We start from the raw sequence: 22,882 nt of genomic DNA, 5'->3' as shown, positions 1-22,882 counted from the left end.
TGAAATCGATTGAAGACATCCAAGTGAAATCACAATGGGTCCTGAACACCCTTCACCTTGCGGAATTCCAGGATTGCTTTCAAAATGGGAACAATGGTGGGGTTGCTGCTAATATGCTACAGATGACTACTTTGAACGTGATTGAGGACATTAGGGCGTAAGTATAGTTTTCTGATATTTACAATGAAATTCTTAGATATTCAGGGTAGCACTTTGTATAAGAGGCAGATATGGATACAACAGAGAAAAGGGGAAGTAGATTCAAACAACAATGGAATGGAATTACAATTGAGTGAGTGAGTGAGTGAGTGAGTGTGTGTGTGTGTGTGTGTGTGTGTGTGTGTTCCATCAGTTTAGATTAATTTTTTTCTTGTCCTGTGTCCTTCAATACTGTAAAATGACCTGAAAATTAGCTGAAACCTAGCTGAGCATAAAAGAATGCAGATTCAAATAAATTCTACAAGGAATACAGTAATTTATAACGAATTCCAGGGGGACACCTGTTTTGTCAGTCACTTGCACAAAGTTACACGATGTCTGATGCAAACAGTCGCATATTCTACCTGATGTAAAATATCTGGATATCACTATGTAATGCAGGATGGATCACTAGATGTCACAAGAGGTGGGCCCGCCAGTATGAAAGGAGGTGGGAAGTACTGTATTGTCAGTAGAGAAGTTGTAACAATAGAATGGTTTGGTCAGGAGAGCTCAGTGACTTGGAATGTGGGCTAGACAGTGAATGTCACTAGAGTAACAAATCCATCAAGGACATTTCAACCCTTCTAAAGCTACCAACATCAACTACTGTTGGTGCGGTTGCGAAATGGAAGTGCAAAGCAACAATCACTTCTAAACCAAGACCAGGCAGACATCACACACTGGTGGACAGATTGTCCAGCATTGCAGAGGATGGTTGTGGGAGAAAAGTCACATGAAATCAGTGGAAGGAACCACTGATGAATTGCAAAGTGTTACCAAGAGTCCAACATGCACAATAAGTGTGCATAAGGAGTTAAAAAGAATAGTGTACAATGGCTGAGCAGCTCCTCTTAAGCCACACATTTCTGTAATCAATGCTAAGTGACATTTAAGGTGGTGTAAAGAGCTTCGCCACTGGGCAGTGGAGAACTGGAAGTGAGTGATTTGAATTACTGAATCATACGATCTGATGGATGGGTTTGGCGAATGCCTACTGTTGTGTGTATTGTCAACAGAGAAGTATGGAGGAGGTGATGTTGCAGTATGAAATGTTTTTTGTGGTTAGGGTGTTTTCCCCTCATAATGCTTAAGAAAATGCTAAATGTGGAAGCATATGAACACGTTACAGCATTGTGTACTGCATGCATAGAGGAAGATTTCAGGGAAGATGATCATTTATATCAGCATGACAATGTACCCTGTCATACAGGAGAATCTGCGAGGCAATGGTTTGCGGGCAATAACATTCTTGAAATAGACTAGAGCCCCTATCTGAGTCCAGCGGAACACCTCTGGGATGAGTTAGAATGTCGACCTCACTCCAGACCTCAGTGTGCCACATCACCACCTTCTCTGGTTTCATCTCTCAAGAAAGAATGGGCTGCATTCCTCCACATACATTCAGACACCACACTGACAGTGTCGCCAGCAAGTTTAAACAGTCACAAAGGTGATGGGTTGACCCACCCATGTTAACATCCACTAACATGTCTCAGGATATGTCTAATCAGACAATGTAACAAGTTGTCTGACAGTTGTAAAATGCTATTTATTCAAACAAATAGTGTCATTACTGGTTTTGAAACAACAGTTTCATCTTCAGACTTATATGCACGTTTTTTAAATTTTTACATTAGCTTCTGGCTCTTTAGTCCCCCTTGTGGTGGAAGTTCCTTGTGGTGGTGGTGGTGGTGGTGCCCTACAGCAAGTAACTACGTGAAAAATGGCCTATTTAACTGTTAACTGTACCTAATAACAAGTGAACACAACATAAACAATTCTTTAAGCTAAAACTGTTTTAGTTTTAGGTTACTTACATCAAAAATCCTGTATGATTATGTTGCAGTGTTTACAGCTTCTGTTCACAAAATAATGAATATTTTGTTGAAAATTGCTATTTTGAGACCATGGCTGTGGAGAAAATACAGACAGATTTTTTGCAAAGAAGAAAACAGCAGCCAGCCATTGTTAATAATGCTACTTACTCATACAAACAGTGCCATTACTGGATTCAAACTGTCATGTTCATCTTCAGACAGCTGTTCTCATTTAGATGCACATTTGTTAAGGTTAACATTAGCTTTCAGCTCTTTGTTCTCCTCATTGTGAAAGTTCCTGATATGGTGGTGCCCTACAGCAAAAAATCATGTGATAAATGGCCTATTTAACTGGACCCAATAACAACTGAACAAAATGTAAACAAATCTTTAAGGCAGAACTGTTTTAGGTTGCCTACATCGAAAATCTCATGTCATTATGTTGCAATGTTTACTGCTTGTGTCTGTTCAGACAATAGTGCTGGCACGTGCAGGTGCACCCTAACCACACAGGCCAACAAGCGGTTTACACACTCTTCAGTATTTTGTGAATGCAAAATAAACATATTTTGAAAATACTATGGAATCAGACAGAGAAAAAAAATCTGCTCACCAAGAGGCAAAAGGAGGACATACAAATCAAGCTACCGAAATTCTCCCAGAAGAGTTGAAGAAGAAGGAAAAGGGGAGAAGGTAAAGGACTGGTCAGGTTACGAAATAAGGGAGAGTTCAGAAAAGGCGCTCAGAATACCAAGTCAGGGGAGACTTGCGCACAGTATGAGAAGGAAAGACTGATTGTAGAGGATTTCAGCAGATGAGATTTGACAACCTGAGAGATTAAAGGTGTAAAATAGGGTAATATGCAAGACAGAGATTACTGACAAAACACTGTGCATGAGTTACTAAAAGCAGAATATATGTGAGCACCTGGAAAAATAGACAGGTCAGGAAATAAAAGATATAAAAAACTAAAAGGAATGAGAAAGCAACAATACTGAGGAGAAATGCTGAGACCGAAGAAATTAACGTAAATTAATGCCAGGTGGGTTGCAAGAACAAGGACATGCCATGCTGTGTATGTATCAGTGACGGTTCATTTCCTGGAGGTTTTTCTAGGGGGTTCTCTGGAAGGTGGTCTACAAAGTTTCAAATAATTAACATAGAAAGGCTAATAATGAATAAAATATAATTGATGTACAAAACACACTTACTTTCAATGAATGTTTGTATGAAAAATCCATTGTACACACATTAAGAGCAGAGACTCTGTCAATGAAGTGTTCACTGAAGTCTATGATGCTGCATATTAAGTTTTTCTTGCTGGAAAGCATGCTACTGCTACTACTAGCCATGACTCATAATGTTTCGCAAACAAGCTTTTATTCTCTTTGGGGTGCAGAAAGATCACTCAGCCTCAGACGATGCTGCCAGTATGGTAACAATAACTTCAGTAATTTCACTGTTTCACTAAAGGGCTTCTGCAAATTACTTTTGAACAGGAATTTCAGAAGTGGGAGAGCATCACTGAGAGTTCTAAACTCATTCCTCGTGCAGTATATCTGAAGTTCTGTTCTCAGCTTATTGCACCCATCATAAAAAGGATATTTTTGCAAGACCTCTGCAGAAATGTTTGCAGAAACTGACTTCTGTACAAAACAATTTTTTTGAAATAAAATAAATTTGCAGTGGTGACATATCTGTAAAGTCAAAGTGTTCAGCAACCTGAGCGATAACTTTATCTCAAACTTTTCTAGCAACAACAGTTCTTGGAATTTGTTTCCATGCCTCTGTCTCTTCACAGGATGCAGCAGCTGTCTGCACATCAAAATAATCTCAATGATGCTATCTCAGATATATTTTTGAAATGTTCTACCCCTTATTGCGCAGTCAGTGGGTCAATTACTCATTTTTGTGATTGGCTGTACAATAGGGCAATGTGTAACACAGTATGGAAAAAAACAACCAAAATTGAAATTCGGCTACCTTAATTTCAGATGGAGCCCTGTTGCTTCAGTAATTGTAGTGGTAGTGACTATCTTTTACACAGCTTGCACAGTTCTTCATTTAAAATCCCATCTTGCATTGGAAACAGGAGGGAATTTCCTGTTCACTGTTTCAATTAAAACAGCTATTTATTGTGAATACGTATGGGAAAAAGAATCTCCCTAAGGTCGGTAAAAAAAAAAAAAAATTCTAATATCCATATTCTAACTCATTGCATAGGTTTAAAATCAGATTCAACTTACGGGCTTAAGAATGAACAAAACAGGCATGTTTAAAATGTTCTCAGAGGAGTCTATGCACCATCACAGCTATGAGAAATAACTTTATTTGTGTTTATCCACAATATCCACCAATGTTTCTTTGAGTGATTCTACTAGCACTTTTGGATCATGTTCAAGAAGAATGAGAAAAGTCTAAAATGTTTCTAAAGGTTGATCCTCAGAGAAAATATATCTGATAACTATGACAAACTGTGAAACTGCTGAAATAATATTGTCTCATACATGATAACTGATAGAAAATCAGTGATAGCAATTTTCTTTCTTACTTGGTCACAGTAAACATCCAGCACACAGGAAAGCAAATTATTTTGAATATGTTTACATATGCCTTTGAAAGCAGTAGCCTTTAAAGGTTATCACTAAGTACAGCATCAAATCCGGCAGTGAAATCTAGAAGTCTGCGGGAAATTCCTGGGGACACCACAATACACAATTTTAGAGAGTGTGTTATGATATTTGCAAATCTGATCATTGTGTCTTTCAACTGACTGCTTATAAGCACTATCCAGTTGCTGCACAATATTCCATTTCCCTAAAATATTGTGCTCTGGCTATGCAGTCTCACATGATATGAACCACTCACTTTTTTCTTTAACTCCTGGGATAAACAGCATTTTCTTTTGCTAACAATGAACACAGAAAATAGTATAATTTGTTTGTGACATCACAACCATATATCCAATCTACTTTCTCAGAAATGTCTGGTCTGAAAATTATTACAATTTTTTTACTTTTATCTTTAGTTTTCTTGGCTAACGATTTCCAGTGTCAGACTCCTTAAGATCTTGGTCCAAAACTCTGCACTAAAATATCACACATACTGACTTCTTCTTTCAGACATTGCACATCTGACAACCCTCGTCTCTGAACTCTCAACTACATATTGAATCTTCCTGCATGACAAAAAGTGAAGTTGGTCACAGTAATGGTAACTTACTGCAAACAAACAAAAGAAAACTCCTGGCTTGACTCTTGTCAGTATTTCAGTTTCAGAACTATAATAGCTCACAGGGATCAAACACACAACAGATATAAGTTATAGAACAATGTCGATATGAATTATATTCAAAATCTGCTATTCAAGAGTCATGTAGGTGGAACAACTGGGAAGGAATAGGAATGGTGTTTCAGTGAGGTTCTACATCAGGAGGGAAAATGGAGGCTCCTGGTGGATACATGCTTGAGCATTGCTCCAACGCTGAGAATAGGAGACACCTGCTGCCTCTGCTCTATTCTCCACCCCTCATCTACAAGCTCAGCAGCTGGAATGTGGTATTCGGTGGTGCAGAACCAGATTTTGCGCACATATCAAGCCAGGCACATGAAAGCTGACCACCAGTTTCAAACATCACAGTAGATGTCAGCAGGGAGGTACATAAATATTACTGAATAATAATCTGACTGAGGCAAGAGAATGGGTGATTTTAAATTTAAAATCTTTATGCACTATAAAATTCTCTCAGATGCAAATACTTCTATGGAGGTTCACTGTTCTATTGACACACAGGACGAACTGCCACTGGTGTGTATTCTCTCTCTCTCTCTCTCTCTCTCTCTCTCTCTCTCTCTCACACACACACACACACACACACACACACACACACACCACACACTGGGAGTTACATTTTAACTGAGGACATTGAAACATCTCAATATCTACACAATGGATCAAAAAATGTTACAATTCCAATTCGTTTGTCTCTGAGGGGGGCAGCCAACGAAACCTCACTCGACCCCCCTAACCCCATCCTGTGCATGGGTGACAGCAGGCCAACTTTGGAATCCCCAATGGGTACCCTCATTTTTTTACCGCAGATTATGATTCTACAGCAAAATCTACACATTTTGTCTGAAGAATTTTCTTCTTTTCGCCACAGATGGTGCTGTAATCGGAGGAATAGAAATGGATACACAGATGCGATTTATAACATGCTACCCAATGACACATGGGACCCCACCTCCATGCTGCGAGAGTGGGACAGGCCAATATTTCATAAGTTCTAATTGGAAACTTCAATGTTGTACTCCTCTGACATATCGAACAGGGCCACTCTAGTCGTGGTTCGAGGTGAAAGCTATCCTATTTTTTCAATCAGAGTATGTGTTGAAAGATATGTGTTGTGTGAGATAGGTACTGCCTACAGGAAAATTAAAGAGACCTTTGGAGAAAAGAGAACCAGTTGCATGAATATCAAGAGCTCAGATGGAAACCCAGTTCTAAGCAAAGAAGGGAAAGCAGAAATGTGGAAGGAGTATATAGAGGGTCTATACAAGGGTGATGTTCTTGAGGACAATATTATAGAAATGGAAGAGAATGTAGATGAAGATGAAATATGAGATACGATACTGCATGAAGAGTTAGACAGAGCACTGAAAGACCTAAGTCGAAACAAGGCCCCGAGAGTAGACAACATTCCATTAGAACTAGTGACAGCCTTGGGAGAGCCAGGCCTAATAAAACTCTACCATTTAGTGAGCAAGATGTATGAGACAGGCGAAATACCCCCAGACTTAAAGAAGAATATAATAATACCAATACCAAAGAAAGCAGGTGTTGACAGATGTGAAAATAACTGAAGTGCCAGTTTAATAAGCCATGGCTGCAAAATACTAACACGAATTCTTTACAGACAAACAGAAAAACTGGTAGAAGCCAACCTCGGGGATGATCAGCTTGGATTCCGTAGAAATGTTGGAACACATGAGACAATACTGACCCTACGACTTATCTTAGAAAATAGATTAAGGAAAGGCAAACCTACATTTCTAGCATTTGTAGACTTAGAGAAAGCTTTTGACAATGTTGACAGGAATACTCTCTTTCAAATTCTGAAGGTGGCAGGGGTAAAATACAGGGAGCTAAAGGCTATTTACAATTTGTACAGAAACCAGATGGCAGTTATAAGAGTCGAGAGAGATGAAAGGGAAGCAGTGGTTGGGAAGGGAGTGAGACAGGGTTGTAGCCTATCCCCGATGTTATTCAATCTATATATTGAGCAAGTAGTAAAGGAAACAAAAGAAAAATTCATGGAGAAGAAATAAAAACTTTGAGGTTTGTCAATGACATTGTAATTCTGTCAGAGACAGCAAAGGACCTGGCAGAGCAGCTGAACGGAATGGATAGTGTCTTGAAAGGAGGATATAAGATGAACATCAACAAAAGCAAAACGAGGATCATGGGATGTAGTCGAATTAAGTCGGGTGATGCTGAGGGAATTAGATTAGGAAATGAGACACTTAAAGTAGTAAATGAGGTTTGCTATTTGGGGAGCAAAATAACTGATGATGGTTGAAGTAGAGAGGATATAAGATGTATACTGGCAATGGCAAGGAAAGCATTTCTGAAGAAGAGAAATTTGTTAACATCCAGTATAGATTTAAGAGTCAGGAAGTCGTTTTTGAAAGTATTCGTATGGAAGTGAAACATGGATGATAAATAGTTTAGACAAGAAGAGAATAGAAGCTTTCAAAATGTGGTGCTACAGAAGAATACTGAAGATTAGATGAGTAGATCACATGACTAATGAGGAGGTATTGAATAGAATTGGAGAGAAGAGAAATTTGTGGCACAACTTGACTAGGAGAAGGGATCGGTTGGTGGGGCATATTCTGAGGCATCAAGGGATCACCAATTTAGTATTGGAGGGCAGCATGGAGGGTAAAAATTGTAGAGGGAGACCACAAGATGAATACACTAAACAGATTCAGAAGGATGTAGGTTGCAGTAAGTACTGGGATGTGAAGAAGCTTGCACAAGACAGAGTAGCATCGAGAGCTGCAACAAACCAGTCTCAGGACTGAAGACCACAACAACAACAACAACAACGTGTTGAAACATAGTACTGTCAACTTCAATACACTTAGTGATCCACTTTTCAAAAGACCGTACACAGTACAGAAACATATCTGCGGCAGTGTCACCGCCTGTTGATCCTTGCTGGTACACCTTATCTTTTGAATATTTCCACAGAAAACAATAGGGCAATGTCAAATCCAGTGACCTAGTTGGCCAATTAATAGGCCACCACTGCCATTCCACTGAACAGTGTAAACACAGTCTAAAAACTCCCGTGCTTCAATTGCATAATGCACAGGGCAACTGTTATGCTGAAACCACAGAAGTGCTTGAACATCCAGAGTGTGGTATACGCCACTTCTAACAAACACCGAACAACGCGCTCCAGTACGCGGCCGCCAAATACATCGCTGGCCACACTTCTCTGGGCGGCCCGCTGCTTCCATTGCTGGCCGTCTTCACAAGCACGCTCCCTTACGTGGCCGAGAAATACAAGGTGCATTCAAGTTCTAAGGCCTCCGATTTTTTTTCTAATTAACTACTCACCCAAAATCGATGAAACTGGCGTTACTTCTCGACGTAATCGCCCTGCAGTCGTACACATTTTTCACAACGCTGACACCATGATTCCATGGCAGCGGCGAAGGCTTCTTTAGGCGTCTGTTTTGACCACTGGAAAATCGCTGAGGCAATAGCAGCACGGCTGGTGAATGTGCGGCCACGGAGAGTGTCTTTCATTGTTGGAAAAAGCCAAAAGTCACTAGGAGCCAGGTCAGGTGAGTAGGGAGCATGAGGAATCACTTCAAAGTTGTTATCACGAAAAAACTGTTGCGTAACGTTAGCTCGATATGCGGGTGCGTTGTCTTGGTGAAACACCACACGTGCAGCCCTTCCCGGACGTTTTTGTTGCAGTGCAGGAAGGAATTTGTTCTTCAAAACATTTTCGTAGGATGCACCTGTTACCGTAGTGCCCTTTGAAACGCAATGGGTAAGGATTACGCCCTCGCTGTCCCAGAACATGGACACCATCATTTTTTCAGCACTGGCGATTACCTGAAATTTTTTTGGTGGCGGTGAATCTGTGTGCTTCCATTGAGCTGACTGGCACTTTGTTTCTGGATTGAAAAATGGCATCCACGTCTCATCCATTGTCACAACCGACGAAAAGAAAGTCCCATTCATGCTGTCGTTGCGCGTCAACATTGCTTGGCAACATGCCACACGGGCAGCCATGTGGTCGTCCGTCAGCATTCGTGGCACCCACCTGGATGACACTTTTCGAATTTTGAGGTCGTCATGCAGGATTGTGTGCACAGAACCCACATAAATGCCAACTCTGGAGGCGATCTGTTCAACAGTCATTCGGCAATCCCCCAAAACAATTCTCTCCACTTTCTCGATCATGTCGTCAGACCGGCTTGTGCGAGCCCGAAGTTGTTTCGGTTTGTTGTCACACGATGTTCTGCCTTCATTAAACTGTTGCACCCACAAACGCACTTTCGACACATCCATAACTCCATCACCACATGTCTCCTTCAACTGTCGATGAATTTCAATTGGTTTCACACCACGCAAATTCAGAAAACAAATGATTACACGCTGTTCAAGTAAGGAAAACGTCACCATTTTAAGTATTTAAAACAGTTCTCATTCTCGCCGCTGGCGGTAAAATTCCATCTGCTGTACGGTGCTGCCATCTCTGGGACGTATTGACAATGAATGCGGCCTCATTTTAAAACAATGCGCATGTTTCTATCTCTTTCCAGTCCAGCGAAAAAAAATCGGAGGCCTTAGAACTTGAATGCACCTCGTACATCGCTGGCCGCACTTCTCCAGGCAGCTCGCGGCTACCATCGCTGGCCGCCTTCGCGCGCGCGCGTTTGTCAGCACACAGCAATTGGCTAAGCCAGGAAACATTGTGATTGGTTTTCCCTGGAAAACAGCGACCCCAGCCGATGGCTCCATTAACTAGCAAGCCTTATATAAACCCGGCCGCCGCCGCAAAAGACAGTTCTCATCGGGAAATGCAGTACGCCATGTTCCAGCTGCTTGTGGATGACTCGCCGCACCACTCGAGGTTACCTGGCCGCTCGGCGGAAAATCTTGCGACTTCACTTGGAGAGACTGAACTTCACTGGACTTGGGAATAATTACGGGACGTGCACCCCACCATGCACATTCGGACATGGGTATAACCAAACTTTAATTCTGCATTACTTCTGAGTGTGAGCTTGGGTAGACGCTTGGCTAACATAATTGTTAAAAAGTGATTTGTGATTTAATAAACCATACTGAAGAGTTTATTGTGTTATTCCTGGTTATAACACAGAGCAACATCCTGCAGTAGTACTGGTAATTCCTGTTTCAAAAACATTCAATATTTGTGCCCTTTGAATGTGCTGTTGACACAATACAGACCAATGTGTTTGTTCCCCATGATGCTACACCATATGTTAACCAACCAAGGATGCTGACGGTCAACTTGCCGTAGCCAGTGGGGATTGCCTACACTCCAGTGAGGCATGTTATCACTACCATAGTTTATGAACACACACACATCGGAAAAAGACGAATGTGTGGGTCGTTTGTATTTGTTGACATGCCAATTCACAAAACATTACCCGGTTATGGAAATCAGTGCAATGAAGTTCTTGATGCAGTTACACATGGTAAGGATAATACTTATGATGCAGTACTGTGATAATACTACCTACGGACATACCGGAATCGCAATTTAATTGGCAAGTGCTTATCCGTGGGTTGTTGTGCACCAATACAGGTACAGCTTTTTCAATAGCTTCTCTTGTAGCAGGTTTGCTTCGTTTCCTTTTGCTGGTCTGTGCACTGCCTTCAGACATAAAGCTGTTCACAACCTTGTAAAACAATGAATGAGAGCCAGCTTTCTCTGGAAAATGCTTGACATACAAGGCAACTCTCCATAAATCAGGATCACTTCAGTTTTTTCTTCTTTGGTTGCAACATTCGTTGTCCATTTGCATGTCTGTTCTCCAAATGATGGGTAGATGTGCAAGCAAATATCGTATGTTTACAGACACTTTCTGTTCTATGTCTGCTTGATACGTGAGCTCCCGTAAATGTGTACTGCCTGTCATGATACCTCATAGTTCACAACACGGCCACAGTGTAGATACAGTGGTGCTCCGAGTAGTCCTCTGTTTGATATGTCGGAGAAATACAACACTGTGAATGGGGTTTTCAATCAAAAATTATTAAATACTGTCCTGTCCCACCCTGGCAGCATAGAGGTGGCGTCGCACGTCCCTCTAGATATTCAAGGGCCACTGTGTAGCATGTCATAAATTACTGTTGTGTACCCATTTCTATTCCTTTATTTCGCCATCCATGGCAAAATGAAGAAAATTCCCCAGACAAAAATGGTGTAGATTTTTCTGTAGAATCGTAACGTGCAATAAACATGGGGGGGGGGGGGGGGGGGGGGGGTTCCTATTGAAGATCTCAAAGTTGGCCCCTGCCACCAAAGCTTCGGGTGGGGTGGGAGCATCGAGTGTGGTATCGTTGGATGTCCCCCTTCGTTGGAATTATAACCTTCTTTTTTTATCCAATGTGTAGTTTTCAAGATATTTCAATGCCTTCATTTAAAATGAACACCCTGTAAATCATAAAGTGCTTTATACATTCTTTACTATTTTGTGAACACAAGTAGTAATCATTGCAATACAATGATGCAGGATTTTCAGCGTAGGTAACTCAAAATTAAAACAGTTTTACCATCAAGATTTTTTTTTTACATTGTGTTCAATAATTATTAGGTACAGCTAAATACTCCATTTCTTACATTGTGTTTTGCTGTAGGGCACCATCACCCAAGGAACTTTCATCACAAGGGGGAATAAAGAATTGAAAGCTAATGTTAACCTCAACAAATGTGCATCTAAATGGGAACAGCCATCTGAAGATGAACCTGAAAATTCAAAATCAGTAACAATGCTATTTGCATGAATAAATAGCATTATTAACAGTGGTTGGTTGCTTTTTTTCTCTTTGCAAGAATCAGCCCGTTTTTTTCTACACAACCACAGTCTCAAAAGCCAGTGTTAGATAAAACTGGTATTTTAAAGTATACATGAGAATGACCTGTGTTACTTACTTGTGATACTCAAACAAACAAGCAGTACTAGAAAGAATAACAGAGTTATTACTTGAGTGTCACATAGATTCCTGATATCTTACCACTACGGACATCCATATGACACTGTTGTAATTTTTTCATTTATTTTGTAAGTTATAAAAGAACCTTTTCCAAGAACTTTCAAGCTGCAAGTCTTCTAAGGCTACAGATTTGAACACTGCAAATTTATTTGAAGATCGTTTCTCTGATCTTAGAGCTTGTTTCTATAAAGATGAAGTTTGAATAAAGAGAATATTGTGCTGTATCATAACACTTTTATCTGTACCTCTACTTTAGCACATCTACTTTTGCTGGTTTCAAAAGGTAGGTTTCTGAAACAGAATGGGGCAGGAGAAGGAACATTTGTCTGTCATGCTACCAAATAAGACCATACACAAAACTACCTGGGCTCATTCCAATTCAAGTGGTATACTCTAGTGAAGCACTGCTGCCTGATTATTACATTGCTTTGTGTGAATATAAATCTGATCCAAATTCATTATCACAATGCCAATCATTTCTAGTTCCAATAAACATATCAGATTTACTATATCCTCTATTAAAGGGATGGAAACTATAATCACTGACCTTGTATCGAAAATTTTTTCCACATGCAGTACATTTGTAAGGCATAACACCTGTGTGAATACGACGGTGCACTAAGTAAGACACTCGTTGACGGAAGCATTTGCCTGCAAATTAAACACATACACAAAGTGAAGAGCATATTCCAAAAGATACTAATTGTTCTACACATATGCTTGCTACCACTTACCATTAGTACATTTGATGGTTTGTTAGTCACACGGCACACAACACAGTTAGGTGAAGATCAAAAATTACAGTAGTTTGATCTGAAAAGAGTTTTTAACAATGTTACTCATATCTACAAAGCTACATAAGACATCAAACACAATAAGCTTTCAATTCGAGCTATTAATGGGGAACTTTTGCACTAAACATTTATTGTACTGAAACTAATGCAATAAATATTTTCCAAGCAGTAAGAAATGTTTTAAGGTTTTCATATACTGTCATTTATGTAAATAAAATCACAAAATCTACTATAATAATAAGCTGAAGTGGCCTAGTAAAATAGGACTGATCAATAACTTTGAGACACTGTCCACAAAAAAGCGCAAAGACTGTATATTTTACAAAACACACATTCTAGTACAAAATATTTTTACAAAAATAAGGTTCGAGTCATTAGATTCCTACAATTAGAACTTCCACAATCTCTGTACAAAAGCATTTTGCCGAAAAGGAAACAACCTATGAAAGATATGAAAATTTTGTTTCATTAATTTCAGCAGCAAATGTCAGGTGTGTCCAGAAAGTAATGCAAGTTTTTTAGCCAATAGATGTATTGTAGATATCGTTACAAACATTTAATATCCTTCAAAGTAGTTCCCTTGGGCAACTAAACACTTGTTTCAGCACGTGTGCCATGCATGGTACATGTCCTGGAAGGCTTCAATGGGGCCCTCAGCGAGGGTCCTAGTCACGCCACCTTGGATGGCTCAACTGACCCAAAACAGATTCCTTTCAGGGTGGTCTTGCTCCTTGGGAAGAGAAAGAAGTTGGCCAGGGCCACATCTGGACTGTAGGCATTGTAGTAGCATTATCAAATTATGCTTCACCTGCTCCTCATGGAAGCACAGAGTGGTGTGGCTTGGAGTGTCATGGTGGATCTCCCAGGTAGTGGCAACCTCATTTTTCATTTGGACAACCCTTTTTCGCAGTTTTTCCAGCACATCAAAGTAGTAGGTAGCATTCACAGTTTGGTTTTAAGGAACAAACTTTGTGGGCCATGCCTTTGGCATCAAAAAAATATCAACATCATTTTCACTTTGACTTGTTCACTCTTACTTTTTTTCAGCTTTGGGGACCCCAAGGTGTGCCAATCGCATCTCTAGACATTTTGATTCTGGATCATACCAGAAACAACATGTTTCGTACCCAGTACTGACACTTTCTAAGAAAGAAGGTTCAGTTTCCACACATTTGAGAAGTTCAGTCATGATAAACACCCAGTGAATCTTCTGATCTTCCGTCAAAAGCTTGGAAACCAGACTGGCATTCACCTTCTTCATATGCAATTTACCAATCACATTTCATGCAAAATGGTTTTAAGAATGTTGAGAGTTTCTCCAGTCATTTGGACACTCAACCTACAGTCAGAATTTAATAGAGCACACACACATGCCAAATTGTCATTGGTTACGCTGGTTGATGGCCATCCAGCACAGGGCTCATCGACCACCTCTTCTCAGCCTTCCTTAAAACCTTTCAGCCACCACAAAACTTGCAAATATGATAGAGCACTGTCACTGTAAGCTTACACAATCAATTGGTGGGTCCCTGCAAGAGATTTGTTCAGCTTCAAACAAAAATGTATAGCACAATATTGCTCAAGTGACAATTCCATCACATTTCGTGATACAGACGCTAAACGGGGTGCACAGAGACAATGACCCTGATGCTCCAAACTGCTTGGAGCAGACTGATGAAGGCATGTCTTTGGGGCTGAGAGCCCCCACACCTACCCCAACTGGTCAGAATGCTCTGTGGCCATTTTAACTACATCACAAAAAACTTGAATTACTCTCCTGAGCACCTTATACATCCCACAGATTTAAGATTATCACATATCACAGTAACACATGACTGAATGCAAGGCACAACATACAGTACAGCTCCATCTGACATCCAGGAAAACTGAATTTCAATAGTGAATGACACTATACAGCTTTCACCTGTCACACTGATACAGTTTACCATTCCTCCTCTACACTCATAAGTAAGAGTCAACGTAAGTGCTAGAGTAAACCGTGTTCACACTATAACCTATAAAATTTTATGACAAAAAAGTGTGTTGTACGCATACTGTGCACTGTGAATCAGAGTGTTGTCATGAAGAGAGTATTATTTTGTATATATCAAAGAAATGGTAGAAATTTGAGGTTGATGGTCTCGCGGATGTATCTGTGAACTATGTTCAAACATAAAAGTTCAGGAATTACCAAAGCCCATACCACAATTTCAGGTAAAAGACCTTGCAGACTGTAGGATCTGGACAGAACCAATGTGCCTTTATTCCCTGTCTGGCATATCATGAAGAGTTCCAAACCCTTGCCTGCACTAAGTGCAGTGATTAATCTATGTGAATAAACACCACATTTCAGTGGTGACCCCACAGATCAGATTAACCCTTTAAGTGACATTGGTAAATGTGTATACCATTGGCCTTAAATGCTGTTTATTACTTTATTTACAACAAACAATATATTTTACTAGTATTAATATGTTCACAATAGTAACTATTTTTATGTTTCTAAGTTGGTAGGCAAGATATATTAGCAAACAAGTGAGTCATATCAGGTAGAATTTTATCATCTGTAGATTTACTGTTATGATATAAATGATGGTAAGCTAAACTCACAACAACATTTCCTATATTATAAAATATAAAAATCAATATAGAAGTAATTTTTATGCATATTTACAGCTATTTTTCCTCTGTAGCGTAAATGCATGCAAACAGATTGTCATGAATTCAGTTCTTAGTTACACCCAAATTTACTGATCAAATGTTCTGAATAACATCTTTTAATGAATAATGAACACTGCAGATAATATTGGTTAACAAATTATCTTGTAAAATGTTAACCACTGAAATAATATAAAATTATTTCTGCTGATAGTGCACATGTAGGATGATTACTGAAAGCACGCAATGTGACGAAAACCGTTCATGCACACAACTCAATACAACAAGCATATTATTTACTCATTTTTGGTTCGTTTTTATAGTTAGAGGGATCGTGTACTGATATATCTGACTATTTCTTCTAGATCTATATAAATAACATCATGGAAGAGGCATAGTTCCATGCCTGATGAAGTTCTGCATGGCTGCATAATGAACTACTGGGAAGAGCAAGCAGAAGATTCAGAATTTGGAGGGGAGACTGATGCAAATAATTGTAGCTGCTGTTTCTACAGATTGAAACACTACTACAGTATGTGATGGTAGTTCGGGGTCACAGTGTCAAGTGGATCAGTGGGTGAAATGTCTCGTACAGATACAGAAGATATGGTAGACTTTTTGTCTCTGCTTGAAAACGAATCTCATGAAAGCTGTGAATCTGACTCTGCTACTGAAGTGATTGCAAATGTGTATTTATATGCATGGTCTAAATTTTGTATGCGTGGTCTAAATTTGGTTGTGAACCCCAGTTCTTTAGGATATGTCTTCCTCCTGAGGGCATATGTTTACTAACATAAGTTGACACTGATAATTTTCTGTCATTTTTTTCAAACTTACCAATGAAACTGCCATGAACAATTTTGTGCTCCTGATTCACTGGCATGAATATTTACTACCTCACAACTTTTGGTGGGCTTGGAAAAACATAATAAGAGTACATACTGACATGTGTTTCATTGTTATGCTGGATGAAACAGTTTGTCATTTAAAGGGTTATGGGAAATTTGACAAGATGACCAACTCACATGCTCACTATTTTGACTTGTCGGAGAACTCCTACTGGTGATGGTGATGTCATTGTTGATGGACTGGTGTCTCCTTTTGTCACACATACCTGACAATATAGTAAATTGCACACTCGTCATACTGGTATTACCATATTTTGTCTTCTAATACTTCAGCTATTATCCTCTGTGTCATGTGCTGCTGTGATATCATCTTTAGTTCATTAAGATAACAAGCCAATCATCTTGATAACCTTTGTGAGAAATGTATTAAATGTCTCTTACTTTACTTTTTAGATGTCTCACTTACTGCGACCAGTACAGTATGAATACAGTGAAATGCACTGTGGTACCCTGTAAGACTAAGGTAAATCACACTGTTGATCAAATGTAACACCTGATTAGAATTTTCTACAGAGCATTACTTTTCTACCAATTTTACTTTTTAGTAAAGCATCCCTGTCTTCCAGTATTATTTTCATGCCACACTACTAGCTTTCATTTGGAAAACAGAACAACTAGAAGTAGTACAGAACTTGAGGGCAAATGCAGTATCATGGCACAATGAAGACTATGCCATCTTTATCTCAGAGACAACTTCAGATAAATCTGCAGTAAACTGCTGCAGGAAGGGCACTATTCACAGAACAGCAATTTGTCAAGTATTTTTCAGGAGTTATTCCACAGATATTATGAACAACATCAAACAGGTTTTCTGCAGTCTTGGTGGACCATCACACTTCAAGTATAAAACCTAGATTCCACTGCAAAAATGCCGTCAACAAACAGTAATCGCAGTAACAAGTAAAATAAATTTCTTAACATTTCTACTCCACACGTTCCAGATGGTACCAGAAATCGTTTTTACACATCTCTCACCTTCTGCATCAAATAAACAGAGGGTAAATCTTTCTGCATAACATGTCATAAATGATATGCCATTTATGAATCTATTCTCCACTCACAACTTAGGTATTCCCAGTGGATGCTGCACTCATTCAGTAGTTATTTCAGCCTACTCAATGCATACAGCAGTTAGTAACACACAGCAGTTGTCAGTTTGCTTATAGGTTTGAATCTTTAGCCTAATGTCTACCAGTCAAGTTCTCTAACAATGTCGTACACACTTCTGGTAACTACAAGCTACGAAAGCTAGAAGGTTTTAAAAATACTGGTCATGTTTAACAAAAACATGTTGCATTAACAAACACAGACAAACTTCTTCAAACTGACCATACATTAAAGATTATTCTATCAATAACATTTCATATCTTACACAGGTCACTTCATTTTGCTGTACTTCTGAAATACATTTACCCCATATCATACACGGCTTCATGTGATACAAAACCTCTGAATCTGATTAAGGAGTTGTTTCACAGCAATCAAGTGAAGTCCCATTTGTCTGTTTACAATTATAAGTACACTTGGAAAACAAGACATGCATATAAGTCTCAAGTACCACAGCAGGACTAGTGGCTTAGTCATATCAATGTGAGTTTGGCTTCAGTTGTTACACATGCATTGTGCATGTTCTAACCCTTTAGACAACGGACATCATGGCACTGGTAACATGGAACTGCTGAGTGATGGTATATCATGTGCAATGGTATGATAAATATAGTAATGATCAGTCAGCAAAATACTAATTAATTGTTTACATTTAGCTTTCAATACAACTGACAACTAACAGACGGAAATCCAAAGGAATGTGGCAATTATTTTGTTTTGAACTGGCAAGTTCTTTCTATAATGAAATTAAGTCCAGCCTCATAAAAATAAATAGATGAAGTCTGACATCTCACTATCACTGTGGATCACTCCTGCTGTTTTTATGACAAATGTATTCACAAATCATGTGCACTGAAGAGCCAAAGAAACTGGTACACCTGCCTAATATCCTGTAGGGTCCCCGTGAGCATGCAGAAGTGCCACAACACCTGAAGTAGTGTTGGAGGGAATTGACACTATGAATCCTACAAGGCTATCCATAAATCAATAAGAGTACGACAGGGTGGAGATCTCTTCTGAACAGCACATTCCAAGGCATCCCAGATATGCTCAATAATGGTCATGTCTGGAGAGTTTGGTGACCAGCGGAAGTGTTTAAATTTAGATGAGTGTTCCTGGAGCCACTCTGTAGCAATTCTGGACATGTGGGGTGTCGCATCGTCTTACTGGAATTGCCAAAGTCTGTCAGAATGCACAATGCACATGAATGAGTGCAGGTGATCAGACAAGATGCTTACGTACGTGTCACCTATCAAGAGTCATATCAGGGATCCCATATCACATGCCCCACACCTTACATAGCCTCCACCAGCTAGTGGACATGTAGGGTCCATGGATTCATGAGATTGTTTCCATACCCCTACATGTCCGTCCACTTGACACAATTTGAAATGAGACTTGTCCAATCAGGCAACATGTTCCAGTCATCAACAGTCCCATGTCGGTGTTGACGGGCTCAGATGAGGTGTAAAGCTTTGTATCGTGCAGTCATCAAGGGTACACAAGTGGGCCTTCAGCTCCAAAAGCCCATATCAATGATGTTTTGTTGAATGGTTCGCACTCTTGACACTTGCTGATGGCCCAGCATTGAAATCTGCAGCTATTTACAGAATGATTGGACTCCTGTCAAGTTGAACGATTCTCTTCAGTCACCATTGGTCCCATTCTTGCAGGATGTTTTCCAGCAGCAGCAATGTTGGAGATTTTATGTTTTACTGGATTCCTGATATTCACGGTACACACGTGAAATGGTCACAGGGGAAAATCACCACTTCATCGGTACCTCGGAGATGCTATGCTCCATTGCTTGTGTGGCATCTATAACACCACGTTCAAACTCGCTTAAATCTGATAACCTGCCATTGTAGCAGCAGTAACCGATCTAACAACTGCACCAGACACTTGCTGTCTTATATAGGTGTTGGCGACTGCAGTGCCATATTCTATCTGTTTACTTGTCTCTGTATTAGAATACGCATGCCTATACCAGTTTCTTTGGTGCTTCAGTGTATTACATGCAGGTAATATGCGGTACATTGGTGCAGTTTGTCTGCAAAATGGGACAATGAGTTTGGCATCTCCACCTGCTGTGGGCCACTTGCTCTTGGATGAAGCGGCTTGTAGATGTGTTGCAGCCATGGAAGAATGGCGTTCAAAATAACAATAGTGACATCGCAGAAACAAACAAAAGATGTTTTTAAACTGGCATTCTGGTACTCATTCTCTGATGTGTCAAAATGTATTCATGTACAATCTTATGAGATAAGACATCTGTAATCAGTCCAGGAATTGTAATATGATTGTGTTATACATATCTGCTAGGAGTTATCTGATGATGGATGAAGAAGAAGTTTTAATATATTGGTATTAAAAGAAGAAATTTTCTTGGTCAGTACACAGATTGGGCAAGGATTACAATCATCCTTCAGCCTCTACCACTGAAGACACCACAAAGGGAAAAGAAGCCTGCTAAGAAGAATAAATGCATGGTTATTCGGAATTGATTAACAGGTCCAATTTGTAATTAATTCATGACAAAGGTGACCTCAGAAACTGTATCACTTATCATTTATTGATCAATTAAAGGGACAGATATACTCTACATGTTTGGCATATTGTAATCTGATCCCTCTGACAGTGCTGAGTTCCTGTGTCCATCCCTATCTTCCAAAATCAGCAATGTTGCTCCTGTTCTTACCTGCACATGCGTGTCGAAGATCCCCCTTCTTACTGGGCAAGGGTGAATGTTGAAACACTTAAATCATGTGTGATTGTTTGTAATCAGGAACTGAACTAGCACATACAGTCATCTTTGATCTGTCCTAACTTGGAATGTTGCTTTGTGACAGTACAGTGGAAGAATTCATTCATTGGGCCCAGTGATGAGTCCCCACTCTGGTGACAACTATTTGTAAGCCCATCAGGTACTGCTCTGGCACTAGTAGTGCAGGACATTGCTAACCATGAACTGCATGGTGTATGGCTTCCTGCAAACTTGACACTTCTAGTCACAGCGTCCAATATGCTGTCAGCCAGCGATTGTAACAGCCTTGTAAACATCACTTTTGTGCCCTAACACTTCCAGTCAGGTCCGTATAACCCCCAGGTGTTCACTGTTGTCTTCATATACTCTATTAACTCCACTGTTTACTTCTTCTATGTGTATGTATCGTTTAGCATCCCCTGTTCCAAACTTGACAACTGTGTACTATGCCATTCTGTCACAGCTTCGTTACTCTGTGCCAATTCCTTTAACTTCCACATGGTACCATTCTGCTTCAGCATATCACTGTTATCTGCAGACCCTAAAACTGTTTTTAATATCCCCCCCCATACAATCAACCCCTCCTGTGCTGTTGCAAGGTAAGTGAAACTGCATCTACTGCTTGCTGCGCTTCCCCCCATAACAATATGTAGGGCATATGCAAAGTGCTATACTTGTCACACATTTCTCTGAACACACTTTTCTTCTCGCTTCTTGATGTTACTTTAAAAATGTATCCTCCAATCCCCTCACCTCATTCCTCGTCTCCCTAGCTTTAAATAACAGTCTCAGTGTCCATCATGACTGATGAGAACATTATCTCTTCATCTGGAAAATAACTCTGCTCTTTACAACTGATGACTTCCACCCCACCCTCGAAGAGGAGATGGAGCATTGCCATAATTAGGATGCCCCCAATTCCATCTCTGACACACAGTAATCTGGGAACAGGAAGTTGTAATTATTCTCACTTCTTCCCTCAAAAGAGCCAACACCTCCCAACAAAGCTCCTTGAACACAGAGATAAACCACCCATGATATGAAACAATAACAACTACAGCAAAAAACGTTATTCCTTACAGCCCCTTTAACAATAAAATCTTGCTGTGCAGCAATCATATGCTATCCTTCAAAAGCCATACAATACAAACATCTTAACATTACAATACAGCCTAACCTTACATTGTACCCTCACTAACCGTAACATCATACAGAGGACATTCCTTCATATTTTCTTGGTTTCAACCCATAAGGTATCTCATGTGCCAGTGGTCCAAGATCCCTGTTCCCACCCTTCTTATAGTCTGATATTTACTAGTGTCATTTCTTTCACTTGGTATTGCACCTGGTACCTTGTTATAAATCTTTTCAATTAACCCATTGGTTTATACGAGCTCAATAACATCACTCACTGTCCTACCCCATAATATGGTAACTTTTGTGTCCATTTTCCTTCCTCTTCCTGATGTTCCACGGCCTTAGTGTTTGTCTCCTTGCACACATATCCACATTTCTTTTAGTGTCTTGGTAAAATCCTGAACTTGCAGCCCGTCGTTCCCAAGTTTGGTCCTATTACGTCAAACGGTGAAGTTATCTTCCTTCCATACACTATCTCATAAGCAGATAGTGCCATGCTGGTATGAGCTTTGGAATCATATTGCTGCTACCAGTACGTATTGAAGTGTTACTGTTGATGTTTGGTTGTGTGGTAACACTCCACATACGATCTCTCACCTTAGTTCATGTATGTCAGCTTTACCTTGTTAATAATTTCTGGTGCCATTCTCAAAGTTAATTACTTCTATGGTTCTACTATGGAGTGCCATAGTGCTGTGCCATTGCACTTCTTCACCTCACTGAGATGTGTGGGTGCTGGAAGACAGCTCTAATCTGCCCAAGTTACAAAATGACTAACAGTTTTGCCTCAACTCTTCTGTATTTTACACACAATTTTTTTCTTGTACAGCTCCAGTTACAATAAAGGGTGAACAGATCTATCTTACTTTGTATCTCATGACAGATAACAACATAAGTGTATTGCTTTGACATCATCCATCATATCAATGACAGTTCTTATAACGATTTTTCAGCTGTTTTTCCATATTTGCATTCTCATGCACGTCTTTTTGGTCCTTGACATCAAAGGCACCACCAAGCCTTAATGCCCAAAGAAGCCTCCACAGCAGGTGAAGACACAAAATTGCTGTCGCACCCTGTCGATGTCCGGAGGTGGTGGCTTTCTCATCATGTCTGTACATTACATTAATAATATCTTCCACAGTGGAATGTCCCAACATTTACATTACTTATATTTTAAGTTACCACAAATATCTTTCATCGGTCTAAGAGGATAAGAGTGGA

The 22,882-nt window shown here is 39.8% G+C and overlaps 1 protein-coding gene across 1 annotated transcript in view; it reads right to left on the bottom strand.

The window, feature by feature from the left end:
• LOC124595106 (zinc finger protein 252-like) overlaps nucleotides 1-22,882 on the bottom strand; it is an 80,324-nt gene that overhangs the window by 21,783 nt on the left and 35,659 nt on the right. Inside the window, exon 5 of the mRNA XM_047133703.1 lies at nucleotides 12,838-12,941. Within this exon, the coding sequence (XP_046989659.1) occupies nucleotides 12,838-12,941 (104 nt within the window). The remainder of the gene's footprint in view (nucleotides 1-12,837; nucleotides 12,942-22,882) is intronic.

This window comes from Schistocerca americana, chromosome 2 (genome assembly GCF_021461395.2).
Source record: "Schistocerca americana isolate TAMUIC-IGC-003095 chromosome 2, iqSchAmer2.1, whole genome shotgun sequence".
NCBI classification, from domain to species: domain Eukaryota; kingdom Metazoa; phylum Arthropoda; class Insecta; order Orthoptera; family Acrididae; genus Schistocerca; species Schistocerca americana.
Note: the sequence above shows the minus strand (reverse complement) of the source record. Positions and strands in the feature narration are given on the sequence as shown.